The sequence below is a fragment of the Onychomys torridus genome, chromosome 8, assembly GCF_903995425.1.
Source record: "Onychomys torridus chromosome 8, mOncTor1.1, whole genome shotgun sequence".
NCBI classification, from domain to species: domain Eukaryota; kingdom Metazoa; phylum Chordata; class Mammalia; order Rodentia; family Cricetidae; genus Onychomys; species Onychomys torridus.
In genome coordinates, this window is record NC_050450.1 from 67762655 (window position 1) to 67784067 (window position 21413).

A 21413-nucleotide genomic window follows, 5' to 3' on the forward strand; every position below is an offset into this window, starting at 1 on the left:
CATGCTTCTAAGGACTGTTTTAAATGTTGCTTTTGATATGGGAACTAGCTGTTTTCATATGAGTATTGTACCCATGTTTACTTTTTTTTTTGTACTTTAGTAGTATTTTTAAATTTTTGAAATATTTGTGTCATCAGTAATAATTTATATCTTAAAACTAGAAATATGCTTTAATAAAATTCAAAGGTGAAGTTTTTTACTTTTGTTGTAGGTGGGATTTTGGCATAGATATTTCTTACCATGCCTGTAAATCAGTTTCATAGTCTTAAGTTAGCGAGCGGGTGGTTTCAGTTCCTAATTGACTACCTAATCTCTGGCTTAGGATTTTCCTGCCTGGCATAGCGGACTGTCTTTCTCACCCAAGAACATGTGTCAGGTTAGATCCTAAAAGGAAGGTTTTTTTTGTTTTGTTTTGTTTTGTTTGTTTTTTTACATTTCTACTCAAGAAACAGGTGGGGTTTGTTTGTTTGTTTGTTTTGTCAAGAAGCATATTATTCTGGACAGCATAAAACCCATTAATGGCCTTTCAATTTGAAATTCCTCAAGTTTTAGCTTTCCTACTTGTCAGTCATACTATAGAACAAAGTCTACATGCTAGTACCTGACATTCAACTAAAAATTACTTACAAAATGATTACTAAATCAGAGAAAATTTTTCTGTCAACTGATTGTCCTCTGGTTGTGTGGTTCCTGTGCAGTGGTGATATCACATCAATTACATCATAGTGAATTTGTTCAGTGAAGGTTTCACCTTGATTCAGGTTAGACAGACAGACATACACACACATACTCATATATATATATGGTTTAACAAGAACAAACACTACACAGAACTTACTAAATACATCTGATAAACATTAGCCTTGGTGTTGGAGAGTCTGAGTATTTTATTTCTTAAACACTTGAAAATTGAGAACTGTGTGTGTTGTGGGATATCTCATTGTTAATTGAAAGAAAACAGTCTGTATGCAGAGACGTTTGTCACAGCCCAGTAAAGGCTGCATAATCTGCTGCTCTTGTATTTATCTATATGTGCTCACTGCCAGCACCTGGGCCCCTGTATCTATATGTGCTCACTGCAGACACCCAGGCCCCTGTATCTATATGTGCTCACTGCAGACACCCAGGCCCCTGTATCTATATGTGCTCACTGCAGACACCCAGGCCCTGTATCTATATGTGCTCACTGCAGACACCCAGGCTCTGTATCTATATGTGCTCACTGCAGACACCCAGGCCCCTGTATCTATATGTGCTCACTGCAGACACCCAGGCCCCTGTATCTATATGTGCTCACTGCAGACACCCAGGCCCCTGTATCTATATGTGCTCACTGCAGACACCCAGGCCCCTGTATCTATATGTGCTCACTGCAGACACCCAGGCCCCTATATGTATATGTGCTCACTGCAGACACCCAGGCCCCTATATGTATATGTGCTCACTGCAGACACCCAGGCCCTGTATCTATATGTGCTCACTGCAGACACCCAGGCCCTGTATCTATATGTGCTCACTGCAGACACCCAGGCCCCTGTATCTGTATGTGCTCACTGCAGACACCCAGGCCCCTGTATCTATATGTGCTCACTGCAGACACCCAGGCCCCTGTATCTGTATGTGCTCACTGCAGACACCCAGGCCCTGTATCTATATGTACTCACTGCAGACACCCAGGCTCTGTATCTATATGTGCTCACTGTAGACACCCAGGTCCCTGTATCTATATGTGCTCACTGCAGACACCCAGGCCCCTATATGTATATGTACTCATGGCAGTCACCCAGGTGCTGGGATTAAAGGCGTGCATCACCACCGCCCAGCTTCTGCTATGGCTTGCTATTAGTTCCGACCCAGGCAACTAACTAACTAACTTACTTACTTACTTACTTACTTACTTTCTTTCTTTCTTTCTTTCTTTCTTTCTTTCTTTCTTTCTTTCTTCCTTCCTTCCTTCCTTCCTTCCTTCCTTCCTTCCTTTCTTTCTTCCTTTCTTTCTTTGATTTTTTTAAATTTTTTGAGCTGAGGATCGAACCCAGGGCCTTGCCAAGCGCTCTATCACTGAACTAAATCCCCAACCCTGCAACTTTATTAACATACAAATAAAATCACATTTCAGTACAAATAAAATATCGCCATATTTCCCCTTTTCTATTTTAATAAAAAGAAAAAAGTAAAAAGGTTATAACTAATAGAAGAAAAACTATATACAAAAGTACAATAACTATATACCATATATACAAGCAATAAATACCTAAAAAATGTCTAGTCCACTTGTATCTGAGAAATTCAGAGAAAATAATTCCATTATCTAACCTATTTTGGTAAGTCCAAAATGTACCTGATTCACTTTCTATACTAACTTGCATTACTAACAGAATTGTCTTATAACATCTTTCAAATTTATACACTTACACCTCTTTAAGTGAGTTTCTTTTCTGAAATTCTTAACAAGGAAAACTATAACTAATGAATCTTTAACTCCCTTAGAGACCCAAGAAGGAAATAATATTACCTAATAAAAAATTAAAACAGAAAGTGCATGCAAGCAGTTAAAAAAAAATGTGAGTTGACAGAAATAGCCAGCTGCCTGGACAGTCACCTGAGGTTTCTCTGCAGTGTTGGGGCATCATCTTCAGCCTATAGGCTTAGCGTATCTGACAGACTCATTTGTGAACTAGGATGTATACAAGGTCAACAGTTTGACCTCACATTTGGTGAGAGCAGTCCATGTACCAGAAATCATGTTATGATTCACAATTTTAAATTTTGGAAATTGTTGATGTTTTTTTAATTCAGTTGTCCATTCTTCTTGGCTCTGTGTGTATGTGGCTTCATCTTGGCATTCTGTTCTTATCCACACCCCTCTATTAAATGCCAATCTACTATTGAGAGGTGTGAGCTTAGTTACTCTTCAAGAATAACTATTTTAGCTGCTGTTCCACTGCACCTCAGAAGCCATCAGCCCACTGCTTATTCAGCTGCCTTCGAAGAAAAGGGCACTGTACCTTTTCCAGATTGCAAAGGCTACTCACTTCAGGATGGTGCCATATTGTCCTGGCCTCAGAAGATGCCTTTTGATAAAGCCACAACCACACTTGTTTTGGCAAGAATCGGTAGTCCTTTGTTTCATGTCCTGTCTGTCCTGTTTGTCAGCAGTTGATTCAAGGGTACTTTGTTGTCCAGTGGCTAACTTTGGCCACAATGAAAGTTAACTCCATATGCAGTTTCTTCAATGCCCATATTTTCTCAGAAGTAGATTGATACTGCCAGGAGCCAACATTCTCATAGTCATAACAAAAAAGAAAAAATTTCTAAGTTATTAAAACATTTTAAATGCCATATTCTGTAGGTCTCTGAAGGGTTTGAAGATGACCTGTCTATCTAAAATATATCTGTTCGATCTTGAAAACACACCTAATATGACTACAAGTTCGATTGTAATGTCTAACTACTAACTTTCATTTCTGTATATCCTAATAGTTGGTAATAATAACATTCAAGGATCAGCAAATTGCATTACATTGTTAGATGAACTGTATAAGTACAGTATCTTGAACAAGATTAGAAATATACATATGCCATTTTCTAACAATCTCAATCTCAGTATATACATAATTTGTATATAATATAAAAAAAATCCAACCTAATGTAAAGTATTTAAAACTAGTACCCAGGCCCCTGTATCTATATGTGCTCACTGTAGACGCCCAGGCTCTGTATCTATATGTGCTCACTGCAGACACCCAGGCCCCTGTATATATATGTGCTCACTGCAGACACCTGGGCTCTGTATCTATATGTGCTCACTGCAGTCACCCAGGTTCTGTATCTATATGTGCTCACTGCAGACACCTGGGCTCTGTATCTATATGTGCTCACTGCAGTCACCCAGGTTCTGTATCTATATGTGCTCACTGCAGACACCCAGGCCCCTGTATCTATATGTGCTCACTGCAGACACCTGGGCTCTGTATCTATATGTGCTCACTGCAGACACCCAGGCCCCTGTATCTATATGTGCTCACTGCAGACACCTGGGCTCTGTATCTATATGTGCTCACTGCAGACACCCAGGCCCCTGTATCTATATGTGCTCACTGCAGACACCCAGGCCCCTGTATCTATATGTGCTCACTGCAGACACCCAGGCCCTGTATCTATATGTGCTCACTGCAGACACCCAGGCCCCTGTATCTATATGTGCTCACTGCAGACACCCAGGCCCCTGTATCTATATGTGCTCACTGCAGTCACCCAGGCCCCTGTATCTATATGTGCTCACTGCAGACACCCAGGCCCTGTATCTATATGTGCTCACTGCAGACACCCAGGCCCCTGTATCTATATGTGCTCACTGCAGACACCCAGGCCCCTGTATCTGTATGTGCTCACTGCTGGCACCAGGTCAAAAGCAGATTCTTTTGTGGTGTTAAAGTAAAAAAGGAAATATTTTAAAAGACTAGAGAGAAAATCGAGTAGAGTGACACTGAATCTAGATTGTAATTGTTGGAATTATTTTATTTTTAAAAATTTTTTACTTTGATTTTATGTGCATTGGTATTTTGCCTACAGGTATATCTGTGTGATGAAGTCAGATCTTGGAGTTAACAGGCAGTTGTGAGCTGCCATGTGGGTGCTGGGATTTGAACTCTTGTCCTCTGGAAGAGCAGTCAGTGCCCTTAACTGCTTAGCCAACTCTCCAGCCCCTGGATTTTTTTTTTATTGGCTGACATCCAGAATTAATTATTTAATTGACCATAGTATCTCTGTAACTGAAGCACATTGTCACCAAAGAGTTCTGTTTTATGAATAGTCTTAGGCAAAAAGTCAAGTGCATGCATTCTATAACTTGAAAGAGGAAATGCCATCAAAACAAAAAAGCAAATTCATAACCAAAGCTATAAATACAGAGGTTGCCTACAGAGAATGTTTCATGAGTTCTAAAGAGTGTACTTTTACTTCTGTCTGAAAGTAGATGTTTATCTCCCTTTGTGCAGTATCCTGGGATTCATGGTAGCCTTTCATTTCTTTTACTACAGCCAATAAGTGATGCGTCTTAACAAATGATAATATTGCACAGTTTATAGGATTTGTGTGTGTGTGTGTGTGTGTGTGTGTGTGTGTGTGTGTGTGTGATAAGTGTTTGCTAATTTGAGTTCCCCAGTATGTATATGTGTATAAGATACAGATATTTTTCCTCTTACATTTTCATATTTTGAAAGTCAGTTTTTTAACCCAGGAGCCAACTTGATATTATGCCTTTAGTCCTTTAGATTTTCATTAAAGCTTACTAGATTATTATAAGAATAATGTAAATGCTATAAAATCACTTTTTAAATGCAATGTTAAATTTATGCGTATTAGCTTATGTTTCTCCTAATAGCCGTTTGGTGGTATGAAATGTGTCTGCTCAAAGCTTTTTAAAGAATCTCGTCTATAAAGTATAGCAGTTACTCTGAATCTGATCCTCACTAAGGTGCTGTTATGTTTTTGTTTTGTCACTAGAGTCTTACATTTAAAGAAAAGGTAACAAGCCTTAAATTTAAAGAAAAGCCTACAGATCTGGAGACAAGGAGCTATAAGTGCCTTCTTTTGTCCATGGTGAAACTAATTCATGCAGATCCAAAGCTTTTGCTTTGTGTAAGTATTTTAATGAAATGCTTTGAAATTATTCCACTAATTTAGTTGAATTGAAAGGACAAAATCCTTTCTAATCATAAATAACAACCTCTAAGACATTGCGAAGAAAACTCATTTCCAGAGAATTGTAATAGAATTAGACCACCTTTCCTAACCTTTCCCTTCCTTATCATTGAATGACTTTAGTGGAATCATTGTCCTTGGTCTGTTTTAGATCATGCATTATAATCAGGTGTACTCCTGGGGTCAAGTGGAACAAGCAACTATAAAATCAGTGTGCTCTGCATCTACACCACTCATTTTTTTGTTTTGTTTTGTTTTCAAGACAGGGTTTCTCTATGTAGTTTTGCGCCTTTCCTGGAACTCGCTTTGGAGACCAGGCTGGCCTCGAACTCACAGAGATCCTCCTGGCTCTGCCTCCCCAGTGCTGGGATTAAAGGCGTGCGCCACCACCGCCGGGCTCTTTTTTTTTTTTTTTTTATTACTAAGCAAATGAGCATTTATAGCTATAGCTAGCTCCCTGTGTTCCTTCACCAGCCCTCTATTACTTGTATTAGAAGAGAAAGTAAAAATGAGAGTGGTTATTCAATTATTGCTGTAACTCTGCTTCTTATTGCCTCAGATAATACTAGATTCCTGAGAACATCACTTTGGTACACAGAGTAATTAAGAAACAATGTAAATACTGTAACCAAGTGAAAGTTACAGGAAAGGATTAAATGTATGGGCTCTGGAAAAAGACTAGTTAATAGCAGGTTGTTTACTTTAACCTTTGCACCTTATGTTTTTCACCTGAACTAGTAGGTAATAATTAGCTCCTACCACAGAGAGATCCTTCAGGAGAGTGAACTAGCATGTGTCAGGCTTTGAGGAACAATTCCTGGCATGTAATAAGTGATAAGGCTAGTTGCTGCTACTATTAATAAGAGATATTTAGTATTAACCTTACTAATGTTCAAATAAAACTATCTGAATTGTTAATAGGATGATATGTTTAACATTTCTCAGGATCCCTAATCCTTGAAGAAAGAATACTGTCAAGTAACATTTCTAATTGGTGTACTCAGTGCCAGGCTTTCCAAATGCTTTGGTGTTTCACATTTTTGCTGCTGTGCTTTTCAAATTACTAAAATACAGGCATTCATAACTAAATGCCTATGGTTTCAAGAATAATATGAACTCCAAGTTTGTGTGTGTGCGCGCGTATGCGCGCGCACACGCTTTTTGAGACAAAGTCTTGCTGTGTATCCTGTGTTGATCTTGAACTCGACATCCCTGCTGGTAATACAGGACTCCACTCCAGAATTTTAAAATTTTTTACACATGAAAAATTTTTCTGATAATGAGGTAATAGAGACAGAGAGGATGAAGTTCCCAAAGGATCAACCCCAAAAGAAAATATGAGCTTTTTGAGCTCTTTTGAAAGCCCACCAAAATTTTGAGATTGTTGTAGGATAGTTAGATCCTTGACTTAGAAAAATTCCATACAATTTGTCAGTGGACTCTGAAATAATAACAATTTTTCTCTTGGTTTCTCTGGTGAGTGGCATGAGTTATGGCATCTCATTATGAATGCCATATAATACTAGGGTTACTTTGTTTACATGGCTGTAATTTATGTTCAGCAATAAGCCAAAGTCACCAGTGTTTTTCATGTTAAGTAGGTTATTGTTTGAAGAACAAGAGTTGAATTGTTTGAGGTGAAGAAGTTTAAGTAAAATTTGCTATTTTTCAAGAATTACGGAAATCCTTTTTATTTTCCCTGATGATGTTGGGGGTTGAACAGAGTCTAGTAGTTTTGTAATGCCTGCAGATGCTCTACCACTGGCCTGCCCGTCCTTGCCCTTTGTGGGGCTTTTTTGTTTGGTTGAGTTGGCTGCGTTGGGTGGGGTTTTGTTTGATTGGCAACTGTCACTATATTTGACAGCTTCCTAGCTCCATGGAAATTGCTTCCTTTGCTGCCATCTAGTGGTTAAGTAACTTTCCCCAGTAACCATAGGAAAAAGAATATTTACAGATAAATTCTAAACCTTCATTAATAAGAGAAATATAAACATGGTCTCAATCATGGTATTTTTAAAAGTAATACGATTCTGTCTTCTCTTTTTACCATCTTTGTCCTGGTTTGTGTTACTCCATGTTTTCCACCTTCCTGATTAACTGCCATCGTTTCTTATATCTCTACCTCTACTCTAAGTTATAGTGCCCACTTTATGGAGACCTCACTGATTAGGCCACATTCCCAGCCTCTGAATCTTCTGGCAGAGGGTACTTTGACAGTTCTTACCTCATTTGCAGTTTGGCATTTATTTAGTAATTTAATTAATACTTGTTTTCCTCATGAGACTATTGGGAGGTAGGAGACATCTCTTCCTTCCTTCCTCCCTCCCTCCCTCCCTCCCTCCCTCCCTCCCTTCCCTCTCTTTCTCTCTCTCTCTTTTGCTTGCTTTCTTCTCCTTCTTCCTCCTCCCTTCTTCCTCTTCCTCCTCCTCCCTTCTTCCTCTTCCTCCTCCTCCCTTCTTCCTCTTCCTCCTCCTCCCTTCTTCCTCTTCCTCCTCCTCCCTTCTTCCTCTTCCTCCTCCTCCCTTCTTCCTCTTCCTCCTCCTCCCTTCTTCCTCTTCCTCCTCCTCCCTTCTTCCTCTTCCTCCTCCTCCCTTCTTCCTCTTCCTCCTCCTCCCTTCTTCCTCTTCCTCCTCCTCCCTTCTTCCTCTTCCTCCTCCTCCTCCTCCTCTTTTTTGTGTTTTTGAGGCAATGTCTCTTATTATGCAGCTCAGGCTGTCCTGGAACTTGAGGTGTAGACCAGACTGGCCTCAAACTCACAAAGATACACCTGCCTTTGCCTCCTGATGGCTGGGACTAAATTCATGCTCCACCATGCCTTGCAGCATATGTTCTTGTTTGTTTTTGCTCTTTTGGGGGGCCCACATCCCAGTTCCCAAATAAATCACATGAGAAAGCTTATTCTTAATTATGAATACCCGGCCTTAGCTTGACTTATTTGTAGCCAGCTTTTTTTAACTTAAATTATCTCGTTCATCTTTTGCCTCTGGGCTTTTATCTTTCTCTATTCCTGTCTGCCTTTCTTTGTCTCTTACTCTGTGGCTTGCTCTGTAGCTGGGTGGCTGGTCCCTGGAGTCCTCCTCCTTCTCTGGCTCCTTCTTGATCTCTCTTCAGATTTCTCCTTCTGTCTAGTCTCTCTACCTGCCAGCCCCGCCCACCCTTTCTCCTTGGCATTCAGTCCTTTATTAGACCATCAGGTGTTCTAGACAGGCACAGTAACACAGCTTCACAGAGTTAAACAAATGCAACATAAACAAAAGTAACACACCTTAAAATAATATTCTTCAACAGGCATCTTTCTTTTTTTATTGCTATATCTTTGCTGTTCAACAAATTCTATAGAGTTATAAATGAATAGTGAACGTCAGAAAATGGGCAAGAGTTTGTAATTACAGTTATACTAGGTGAGAATATGGTAGATATTATAACGAAGAATATTAATCAACAAATAAAATACAGGTATAAGTTCAGTTGGTTTCACTTAAATGAATCATATGTTCTAAAAAGAACAAAGAAAACTTTTTGTTTTTCCAAATAAGGTCTTTCTGTGCAGCCCAAGCTGCTCCAGAACTCAAGAGCCTCATGTCTTGGTCTGCTAATTGCTGGGATTACAAGTGTGCACTATCATGCCACCAAACCATATATTATTTAAGTGTAAATAGCTTTTTACAAATTATCAGAAACAATTTGTTGAATAGGTAAACTTCATATTTAGGAAAAGCAGTAATTTCTTAGTACATGATGGCATTTTTCCACAGTGACTGGAGTACTGCTTTCTTTAGGTATGGATTCTAGTTCTCCTTTAACATGGCTATGTAGATTGTATTGTTTAAGACAGGGTTACATGTAGCCTAGGCTGGCCTCTGATTCGTTATGTAGTCAACAGTAACCTTGAATTTTTGATCCTCTTACCTCTGTCTCCCAAGTGCTCGAATACAGTCCAGAGCTTTCTGTGTGCTAAGCAAACATTCTACCAACTGAGCTACATCTCCAGCCCAGCTGTGTGCACTGAACAGGACTTTTATACTTAACCCTTGGATTCCTGATGTGTGCAGGGATTTTTTTTTTCCCCCTTGTGGTTCTGGGAATGAAATTTAGCATTCTAATATTGATTTATATGCCTAGCCTCTAATACATTTTCTTAGTTGAAAAGCTAGTGTCTGTTCAATTAGGAGTCTACTGATATGACATTTGTTAATAGAAAATAGAATTGCAAGTTAAGAGAACCCTCAATACATCTGATTCCCCCCACCCCCCAAGACAGGGTTTCTCTGTATAGCTTTGCGCCTTTCCTGGATCTTGCTCTGTAGACCCAGGCTGGCCTCGAACTCACAGAGATCCGTCTGGCTCTGCCTTCCGAGTGCTGGGATTAAAGGTGTGCACCATTACCACCTGGCCTAAATCTGATTTTTTAAAAAATTTTTATATATATATATATATAGTTTGTTTGTATTCAAGACAAGGTTTCTTGTGTAGCCCTGACTGTCCTGGAACTCACTCTGTAGACCAGGCTGGTTTCAAACTCATAGAGATCTGCCTGCCTCTGCCTCCCAATTACTGAGATGAATGGCACGTGCCACCACTGCCTGACTTAAAAACATTACATTTTTATTGAGTTACAATTCACGCAGCCACCACTGCCCAGCTTAAAAGATTGTATTTTTTGTTGAGTTACAATTCACATACTGTAAAAACCCATCATTTCATGGTGAGGCTATAGCTTGCTTCATACTCGTGAATGAGGCCATAGGTTCAACCCTTAGTACTACCCCCCCCCCCGTTTGTCATTTCTAGAACATTTTTATCATCTCTAAAGGAAACTGTAGCTGTTTACAGTTGATCTTTACTTTGTGTCTCATAATCCTGCCAATACATTCTTTTAAAAATTGAAGTTTGAGCCAGGAGGTGGTGGTACATTCCTTTAATCCTAGCACTCAGGAAACAGAGGAAAGCAGATCTCTGAGTTCAGGCCAGCTTGGTCTACAGAGTGAGTTCCAGGACAGCCAGTGCTACACAGAGAAACCCTGTCTCAAAAACGAAACAAAATAAAATGAAGTTTGAAGGAGCTTGGGAGATGACTTGGTGCTTAAGAGCACTTGCTACTTTTCCACAGTTCCTTAGTTGTGTTCCCAGCACCCATATCAGCTCCAGGGCATCCAACACTCTCTTCTGCTGCCATGGCCACCTGGATACATGTGCAGTATACACATACATATATGTAAATAAATAAATTCAGTACAAAATAAAATTTGCTTTTCTCTTGCAGAATCCAAGAAAACAGGGCCCTGAAACTCAAGGCAGTACAGCAGAATTAATTACAGGGCTTGTCCAACTGGTCCCTCAGTCACACATGCCAGAGATCGCTCAGGAAGCGATGGAGGTAAGAGGAAGTAAATTCTAGGCTCTTGAAAGAAAGATTGTAACTGTCTCCATTCTTCTTTTTTCTAGGTCCTTTATTTTTCAAACAATTATTGGACCCTTTCTGTATGACTTTTAAAAACTCTATTTAACAAATTTTTAAATTGTGTGTGTGTGTGTGTGTGTGTGTGTGTGTGTGTGTAAGTACAGTGCCTGCAGGAGCCAATAAAAGGTGTTGGAATCCCTAGAGCTGGGGTTACAGGCTATTGTGAGCCACCTGATATGGGTGCTGGAACCTGCAATTGGGTCCTCTGCAAGAACCTGTACACTCTTAATCCCAGAGTCCCTGAGCCATCTCTCTAGCCCCTCTGTGTACTTTTTTGATGATCTTTGGTGTATAGTTTCAGTGAGTGATAAATGGATATCTGTTCTGGAGAGGGTCTATTTATTTGCTGTATATTATAGATAGCAACAAAACAGCATTGTACTAATTATTGTAAATGGAGGCTTTTCTCTGTCCTGCCCCATCCTGCAGCCATTTCCAAATAACCACTCAGAGGCTTATATTAATTATAAATGTTTATCTGATGGCTCAGGTTTATTACTAGTAAGCTCTTACATTTAAATTAACCCATATTTCCTATCTATGCTTTGCCACGTGGTTCATGGCTTGTTACTTCATTTTCTATTCATCTTGCTTCCTCAGTGGCTGGCTGGCATCTGCCCTAACCCAGTCCTTCTTCATCTCCAGTTTGATTATACCTCCTAACCTTATTCTGCCTGGTTATTGGCCAAAACAGCTTTATTTATCAACCAATGAGAGGAACACATATTCACAGCATAGAAGAACCATCTCACAGCAAATTATTTTCTAAGACTTTATCATTATTTTGTGTATTATTTTGTGTGCATGTGTATATGTGTACTGTATGTGTGTGCATTGCCTGAGGATGCCAGAAGAGGGTAGTGTTTTTGTTTTTGTTTTTAAATTGTGTGTGCATAGGGAGTCAGAACAAACTCAGGTTTCTGGCCTTGGGTTGCAAATATGTTTACCAGCTGTAGCCATCTCACCAGCCCTACAGTTTCTTTTACATTTGTTTGTTTGTTTGTGAGATGAGGTTTTACTATATTTTCCTGTCTGGTCTCTAAATCCTAAAGCAGTCCTCCTTCATCCCTTGTATTAGTTGAAACTATACTTGTGTGTCACAAGCCATGTTGTATTTGGAGTACATTGTGTAAAAAATTTTGGAAGTTTATGGTTTCTTGATTCCTTAAATTTATTATCGTGTCTGTGCATGATGGGGGTAGGGTGTGTATGGACTTGCAGTGGCACACGTCTGGAAGTTGGGGCAACCTTGTGGGGTTCATCTTCTCCTTCCACCTTTACGTGGGTTCCAGGGATTGAAATGAGGTCTTCAGGCTTATGTAATAGGTACTTTTACCTGATGAGCTGCCGGTAGTTGATGATGGACATTCAGTGTTATTTCTATTTGAGGGTTACTACAAATAAGCTGTTAAAGTTACTGTATCATCTTCTATTTCTACTAGCAGTGTACTAGTGTTCTGGTATTTCTCCATTCTTGCTGACACTTGTATTGTCCATTGTTAAATTATAGCCAGCCTACTGTGTTAACAAAGTTGATTTTTTAAAAAAAATATATTTATAGCTGGGCTTGATAGCTCATGCCTTTAACCCCATCACTCAGAATTCAGAGGCAGGTATATTTCTGAAATTGAAGCCAGTCTGGTCTATAGAGCAAGTTCCAGCACAGCCAAGACTACATAGAGAAACCCCATCTGAAAACAACAACAACAAAATTACCTTTAATTATTTATTGTGTGGGGGTGTATACATACGACAGCATACATGTAGAAGTCAGAGGATAACTTGCAGGAGTTGGTTTTCTCTTTCCACCATTGGGTCCCAGTGATTGAACTCAGATTGTCAGGCTTGGCTGCTAGTGCCGAGCCACCTCATCAGCTCAAAGTTTACTTTTCAAAGTTATTTTTAGATTGACAACTTAAAAGTATGGCTTTAAGCTAAATACAATTTATTGATGTATAACTTACATATAGTAACTAACTTAAGATTTAGAATCTCTGTATTCATCCCAGAAAGTTCCCTTTCTGCAGTTAGGACTCCTGCCCTTGTTGTCCACATGTTTTGGTCTGAGTCTGTCACTCTTGGTTAGCTCTGCAAGTCAGTAGTTCATGAATAGAATCCATCAAATGTGATCTCACTTTGCCCCCACCTTCAATTAGGAAGTAGTTTGTATTCTTTTTTATAGTCTTGTGTATTATTGCCCAGGTTAGTTCCTTTTTCCTGATTGTTAATGAATATCCCATTCATTCATTGACGGGCTCATTGTAGACAGCATCCACTTCTGTTGAACCTTGTGTTCCTTTGCAGTCCTCTTCCTGTCTCACCTCTTGCCTGCCCTTTGCCTCCTTTGTAGTCAATGATTTGCCCTATTAACATAGATTAGTTTGCATTTTATATAAGTGCAATAAAAGTTCTTATTTGCAGGTCAGCATAATTGCTGTAGCTATATTGTGTTAGTAGTTGATTTCTTTTTTTTTAAGGTTCATCCTATTTTATTCTGTTTAGTGTTCCATTATATGAATATAGCACAATTTATTTTCTCATTTATCTGTTGATGATCATTTTTGTATTTTTGCTTTTGGCTATTTAGAAATAGAGCTTTTGCTGGGTATGGTGGCATACACCTTCAATCTCAGTATTCAGGAAGCAGAGGCAGGCATATTTCTGTGAGTTTGTGTTCAGCCTGGTCTACATGGCAAGTTCCAGGCCATCTGGTGATACAGAGCAAGACCTTGTCATCAAAATGATGAAGATAATAAAAAAAGAAGACAAAGAGAAAAATTGATAGGTTCTAGGTTCACTTATATATAAATCTAAGATGTGAACAAAATTTTCATTTTTCTTGAGTAAATTTCAACCAATGCAAAAAAATATACAAACAAAACAAAACAAAAACAAAAAACTGACCTGGTATACATGGAGAATTCCAGGACAGTCAGGGCTACATAGGAAGACCTCCTCATCTAAAAGTAAAATAAAATGAGTTACTGATGAGTGCAAAAGCTGGATGAATCTCACAGACATGATATTCAGTGAAAATAACCAAATACAAAGAGCATGCTGTTAGCTCCCTTTACATAAAGCTTACAATCTGGCAGTGGCATTCACTGCAGTGGCTACTTTTACAAAGAGCATGGGAGATGAGTTATGAAGGGCTTCCTAATGTTGGCAGTGTTGAGCAGGTAATGGTGGGACATGCTGAAATTCTCTGAGCTCTCCTCTCCAGATTATCTCCTGTACTTGTGCATTCCTTGTACACACATTTGCTCTGTGTGTGTGTGTGTGTGTGTGTGTGTGTGTGTGTGTGTGTGACTATTCATCCTAGAAACTGGTATATTGCTTGCACTCTTTTTGGAGGATCTATTCAAATATTTTCTTTGTTTTCACCCAGATAATTAGTTCTTATGTTTTTTTCTTATGTATATTATATATAATTCAAGATTAAAAAAAAATCAGAAGTGAACTTCTGCCATCCGGGGTTCCCCCATTGTGCTGTAAGCCTGTATTTAAGATCTCCCTCCTTCAATAAATGGCATTCGACATTCAAAAAATAAAAGATTAAAAAAATACATGTATATTCCTCTTTTTTTATAGAGTATCAGGAGGACTTTAATTATTCATTAATAAGAGAATAGATCAATATTTAAGGGTGATATTTCAACTTGGCATGCTAGTAAACATCCATTAAAACCTAAATCATTCAGTAATATTTGAAAATACTTAGAAAATATTAAATAAGTGTAATGTGTTTGCAGCTTTGTTGAAGTAATCAGTCATGCACTATGTAGCAATGTTTTCATCAACAGTGAACCACAAATATTGAGGTGTTTCCCAGCAAATTGTATCATCTAATCACTCCATAGCCATCTTAGTTTACGTCAGCATGCTCTGTGATACTGGCATGGTGACAGATTCACCTTTGAGGCTCTTCTCAGGGTATATCTCTGTCAAGTGACACATGGCAATTTGGAAAATTAAAACCGGACATGAAAAGGACTATAATCTCATAGAAATGGAAAAAGGATAATACATTTTTGTTCACATTAATCAGAAGTTTTTATTAAACAGAAAATGGGTCACCTAAAAAACGCTAAAATATCTAAATCTCACTCAAGGCCAAACCATTTGTAAATAAATGACAGACATAAAGTTGGGATTCAGGGTCCAGTTCTGATGAGTGCTGTTTATACTGTAATGCCCTCTCCCGTTTACTATATGCATAATTTTAAGTCCCTCACTATATGCATAATTTTAAGTCCCTCACAAACACAGATGTGATTTGGCAGCTTAACACCCTCTAAAAAGAAAACCCTAGTATGCCTTGTTTTCTTTCCATCTTCAAACTTTCCACAAGTTCTCATAATGGAGAGCTAGAATCTCTGGAGCACCAGAGCACGTAAGGATTGCTCCTCACTGCCTTTTGTCATTCCATCTTGTTCACATGGATTTGTTTGTAAAGTTTCAATAGAACAAGAGAAAATGAGTGCTTTAATTTCCTAATCACATCCATACTACTGTATGGAAAATAACAGAAAACACTTAAGTACCAGCAAATTGTACCAAGTGTTTGTACAATAATGGAAAAACTGAATTTTGATTTGTGCTATCTCTTTAAAAGTAGGAACTATAAATTACTTACTTGTTCCATATAACATTTCATTGATGTTTTAGTAAAAAGAGCATAAAACACCATGTGTATATTGACCACTGACTGAATATACAAAACACAATAGAACTTGCTAGGGAATGGGGAAACATTGTAGAATTGGAGTTGAGCATTGTAGGTTGAGCAGGTTTGAAGGAAGAGTGTTTGCTTTCATAACCTTTGATGGCTTTAATTTATGAAATAGCTATTTATATGACAGTCACTTATTTAAAATGAGTCATTTAACTCCTCTTGGTACTCACAAAATACTTCAAAACAACCTGTTATTAGATTTGCTTTTGTTGCTCCTCTGTTAATTTTAGAAAATAACTTTACTAACAAAAAAGTGTATGACGTTAATTTCTTCTGTGTTCATTGTGTGTGTGTTAACTTTAGGGGAGACAGTTCGTTCTAGAGTTATTAATTATTAAAATCATGTTGTTGATTTTTCTTTCTTTTCTTTTCTTTTTTTCTTTTGGTTTTTCAAGACAGGGTCTCTGTGTATAACTTTGGAGCCTGTCCTAGAACTTGTGCTGTAGATCAAGTTGGCCTCGAACTCACAGAGATTCGCTTGCCTCTACCTCCCAAGTGCTGGGATTAAAGGCGTGCACCTCCACCTATGTTGTTGATTTCTTAAAGTAGTTTTATGTGTATATATTGTTTTGATTTCATTCATAATGTTGTGTGTATGCCACTTAAGTGTCAAAATGATGGGGCAAAGGCATTAGCTCTGGGTTTGTGATGTTCTATAGAGAATTGTGTTCTCCAGATTTACTCTCAGAAAAGGTGGTTCTCCCTGTATCTCAAGGCTAGTTACACAGCCCAGTTTGTTAGCATTTGCAAAATAATTACTCCAGTGTCAATTTTCTAGAACGTTTTCAGTGAACTCTCTCTTTCTTTAAATTTCAGGCCTTGTTGGTTCTTCATCAGTTAGATAGCATCGATTTATGGAATCCTGATGCTCCCGTAGAGACATTTTGGGAAATTAGGTATATGTACTTTTAAATTTTAATTCAGTTTAAAATTTTACTTTTGTCTTTTGTCTTTGAATATTAGATTTATAGTATTTAGTTCATTGTGATATTTGTTCAGTTACTATAGGTAACATAGATACTATATGATTTGTATTTTATTTGGATTGAAAATATTAGAATATTTAACTGTCAGAGAAATATCACATATATGCAAAAGAAAAGTTTTAAAATGATGCTAAATTTTATCACCCTGCTAAGTCTGCTATGTCATGTATTATCCTCTATCATGTACTTCCACACAGTTATAATTGTGTTTGTTGTTTCGAGATAGGATCTGTAGCTTTGACTAGCCTGGAACTCTCTATGTTGACCAGGCTGGCCTTCAAATCATAGAAATCCACCCGCCTCTGCTTCTAGAGTGCTGGGTCTAAAGGTGTGTCCTAAATTTCAGGTTTTGCCATCTCATTATAGACTTGGGTGTGCTAAGTTACTTGGAAGTGGAGTTAAAACCTAAACTCTAATGATATAATCATTAGAGCCATATGTAATTAACTTTTAATTTAACACATTATAAAAGAAAAACTTAAATAAATGCATTTCATTTAACTTGATATATATAATATTTCCACATATAATTAATTTGAATTGTCAGTGTGACATTTTATATTTTTGTTTTCATTAAGTCTTCAAAATCTGTAGTGTGTCTCACAAAGCACATCTCAATTTGGACAAGCTTCATTTAAAGTGCTCAAGTAGTCATGTGGGTGGCTAGTAGCTAAACTATTAGACAGTACAATTTTAGTAGAGTATAGAGAACAAGTTCTCTAAAGGGTGGGAAATAGGCCAGACTTCTTGGCTCATCCATTCTGCTGTAACTGTGTACTTTTACTGTTGGAGCAAGGAAACAGTTATAGACCGCATAGGAATGAAGGAGTGTGGCTGTGTTCCACTGAAACTTCTTTATAGAAGTTGGTGGGGTAGCTGGATCTCATCTACTCTATTTCTTTGCAGTCTTTGCTGTGCATGTGAATTTATGATTTCTTCTTACCCCCTCACTGCAAGGATGGACTTCTTTTTAATTTGTTGTTATGAACGTTTGGATAAAACCCATGAACAAGGAAGATTAAGCCTCTGAACTTATATCTGTTATGAAATAATGCCATTCTCTGTATGATTATGTCTATATTGGGTTCTTGGTGATTCTGTAACAATGAACTTTATGTTACTGCAGTTCACAAATGCTTTTTTACATCTGCAAGAAATTAACTAGCCATCAAATGCTTAGTAGCACAGAAATTCTCAAGTGGTTACGGGAAATTCTGATCTGCAGGAATAAATTTCTTCTTAAAAATAAGGTAAGCACAGTGATATTTCTTATATTGGAAATATTTGAATAGTAAGGAGATGTGTTAGTTTCCTTTTGTTGCTATGATAAACATCATGACCAAAACTTGGGTTGGGGGATTTGGCTTTATATGTCTTGATGACAGCCAATCACTGGGGGAAGCCAAGGCATGAACTATGGAAGAATGCTGCTTATTGGCTTGCTCATTATACAACACAGGACTACTGGGTAGCAAATGCCTGTAGTGGGCTAGAACCTCATATATCAGTCATTAATTAAGAAAATGCCCCACAGACAGGCCAGCCTGATGGAGGAATCTTCTTAATTAAGGTTCCTTCTTCTAAGATCACTCTAGCTTGGGCCAAGGTGACAAAAAGCTAACCAGCACAGGACCAAATAAGAAGTGTTTATCAGCTAGATTATATCCCCCTTCAGCTTCTCCCTCAGTGAAGTCCTTAAGAGAAACGTAAGTATGTTTAAAGATTCTAGGCGTGGACCTGACCATCTGAATGTTAGTGGATTCTGATTGACTTAAGTAGGACTCTGGGTTAGGCCTATGAAGACTGGAAGGCTACTATAATCATAGAGGGCTCAAAGAATCTGATTTCTCTTTATTCTTAAGTCCATACATATCATATTACTTGGCTCTCAAAGAGCTAAAAGGCAAAGGTTCTTAATCTAGGTTTAATTAGTTTAATTAAAAGGCTTGTCTTTTAGCTGGGTATGATGGCAAATGCCTATAATTCCAGTACTGTTGTGGCCTGAGTTTAAGGCCAGCCTGAACTGCAGAGTGAATTCTAGGCCAGCCTGAACTACATATTGAGATCTTCTTGCAAACAAGGCCAGGAGATGTATCTTAATGGTAGAGAACGCTAGTACTATAGAGTCAGTAGAAGATTTCATCTTTTGAAAAGATCAGGAATCTTCTTTTAATTGGAATAAAATGTTTTGATTCTGAACTTTTGAGACATGTTGGAGTTCTGGGGAATAGGAAAGAACCTTACATTTCTTTTAACATACAATTTTTATGGTCAAGTTAAAATTTTTTCTACGCAGGGCAGTGGTGGCACATGCCTTTAATTCTAGCACTTGGAAGGCAGAGCTAGGCGGATCTCTGTGAGTTCGAGGCCAACCTGGTCTACAGAGCGAGATCTGGGACAGGCATCAAAACTACACAGAGAAACTCTATTGAAAAACCAAAAAAAAGTTTTTCTATTATGACACAATTTAAAGAATACTTGATTTAATGAATTTTTATCCAGGCCTAAAATCAGCTATGAGAAACCTTACCAAGTATTTTGATAAAATTTTGTTTAGAGGTGTGCTGATGGAGAGGGGCAGTTATTTGTATCTGGCTTATCTTATTATATTAACATAGTAGAACTTAAGTTGATCCCAAAGATAAGATATTAAACTTAAGAATTTTATGTGGGGGCTGGAGAGGTCGCTCAGTGGTCAAAAGCACTGGCTGCTCTTCTAGAGGACCCAGGTTCAACTCCCAGCACCCATATGACAACTCACAATTGTCTCTAACTCCAGTTCCATGATGTGTGACAATCTGCCTCTCCAGACACATGGCATATAAACAAAAATGCAGGCAAAATACCCACATACACAAAAAGAAAGAAAAAAAAAGGAATTTTGTATGCTGGCTTAGGTATAATGTCTAACAGTCAGTGTTAGTAATCTAGTAGTGAGTCAAAAGTTCTCTGTTGAGGGCTTGAGGAACAGTTCAGCAGTCACAAGAACCAAGATTCAGATCCCCACACCCAAGTAACAAGCCAGGTAGGTATCCATGCATGATCTAACCTCAGCACCTTGAGGTTCTTGATTTCGAGGATCCTTGGGTTTGCTGGCTTTTAACCTAGCTGAGAAATAACCCCCATGTTCAGAGACAGAACTTGCATAAAAGGAATAGATGGAAAGTGAAAGAGAAGGTCACCGGACACCCATTACATGTATATGTATATACTCTCACATATACACACACATAAATACAAAATTGAACATAGGATTACCATGTAATCCCACTACTAGTTGCAGAGAAAGGGAGAAGGGTGTCAAGTGCTGTGGCTAGTCAATGCTTTACTTAAAAAATAAAGTTCTAATTATCCTGACAAGGCAAAATTGTTATCTATAACTCATACAGTATTATAGTTTTCTTGCAGTAGACTTTATTTCACTAAGCATCAGTGTTGGAGAGTAGACAACTGAGAGGCATTTGAAAGCAGGACATTGACCAAACCTTACTTACCTCAGGGTGAAGCATTGGGCTTGAGAGGAAGCTCTGCAGGGCTGCCTTAAGCAGAAGGTCAGCCCACACTGAGTCCTCTTCTGCAGACGTCAGTGCTTCAGGGGATCCCTTCTTTTTCTAGCAGGTGGATAGAAGTTCCTGTCACTTTCTCTTCCTTTGTGGAGTAGGATGTGATGTTCCTGCTGGTGGGAATAGCACTCAGATGTCAGTGGACCATGATGAGTTCCTACGGACCTGTGCTCTTGGAGCATCTCTGCGGAAAGGAAAAGGGAATTCCTCCATGGTAGGTAACTCCTGTACCATCATTTCTGCACTAGTTTTCTGAATGGACTTTGGTAAATTTCAATTAAATAATTTTGAATGTTAGTTTTATTGCTGATTACTGTGGAACCCTGGGCAAATTCTTCACAACTCTGTGCTCAGTGTCTCAGATTTAAAATGGAGATACCAGGACATGGTGGAACACACCTATAATCCCAGTGTTCCAGAGGCTGAAGCAGGAGAATCACAAGTTGGTCTTTTGTTTTTTTTTTTTGTTTTTTTTTTAAAGACAGGGAATCACTATGTCGCCCTGACTATTCTGGAACTTCCTGTGTACACGGGCTGGTCTCAAATGAGAGATCTGCCCATACCACCACCCCTGGCCTTTTAAATTTTGCTTTTTAAATGTGTTTGAGTGTTTTACCTACCTGTATATTTGTGCACTCATGTGTGCCTAGAGTCTATAGAGGCAAGGAGAGGGCTTCTGATCCCATGGAACTGGGGTCACAGATGGTTGTGAGCTGCCTTATGAGTGCTGAGAAGTGAACCTAGGTCTTCTGGAAGGGCAGGCCGTGCACCTAGTGCCCTTAACTAATTGGGCTTATTGGAGACAAATTTGAAACTGGCTTGGTCTATATACTAAGACTGTGTTCCAAAAAAAAAAACCAAATAAGCAGAAAGTGATTAATAATAATAGTTAATTAAAAATAAATAAAAAGGGTATAATATTCTTGCTCCAGAGTTGTTGGGAGGATTATACTAGGTGAAAT

At 38.4% G+C, this 21413-nt stretch overlaps 1 protein-coding gene across 6 annotated transcripts in view; it reads left to right on the forward strand.

Annotated features, from left to right (window-relative positions):
• Nf1 (neurofibromin 1) overlaps positions 1–21413 on the forward strand; it is a 257122-nt gene that overhangs the window by 86181 nt on the left and 149528 nt on the right. For 5 of the 6 annotated variants that reach the window (XM_036195402.1, XM_036195407.1, XM_036195405.1 and 2 more), the window contains 5 exons: positions 5509–5643; positions 10970–11083; positions 16719–16798; positions 18015–18138; positions 20504–20665. In XM_036195402.1, the coding sequence (XP_036051295.1) occupies positions 5509–5643; positions 10970–11083; positions 16719–16798; positions 18015–18138; positions 20504–20665 (615 nt within the window). The remainder of the gene's footprint in view (positions 1–5508; positions 5644–10969; positions 11084–16718; positions 16799–18014; positions 18139–20503; positions 20666–21413) is intronic. The other variant, XM_036195403.1, reaches the window with a different exon arrangement.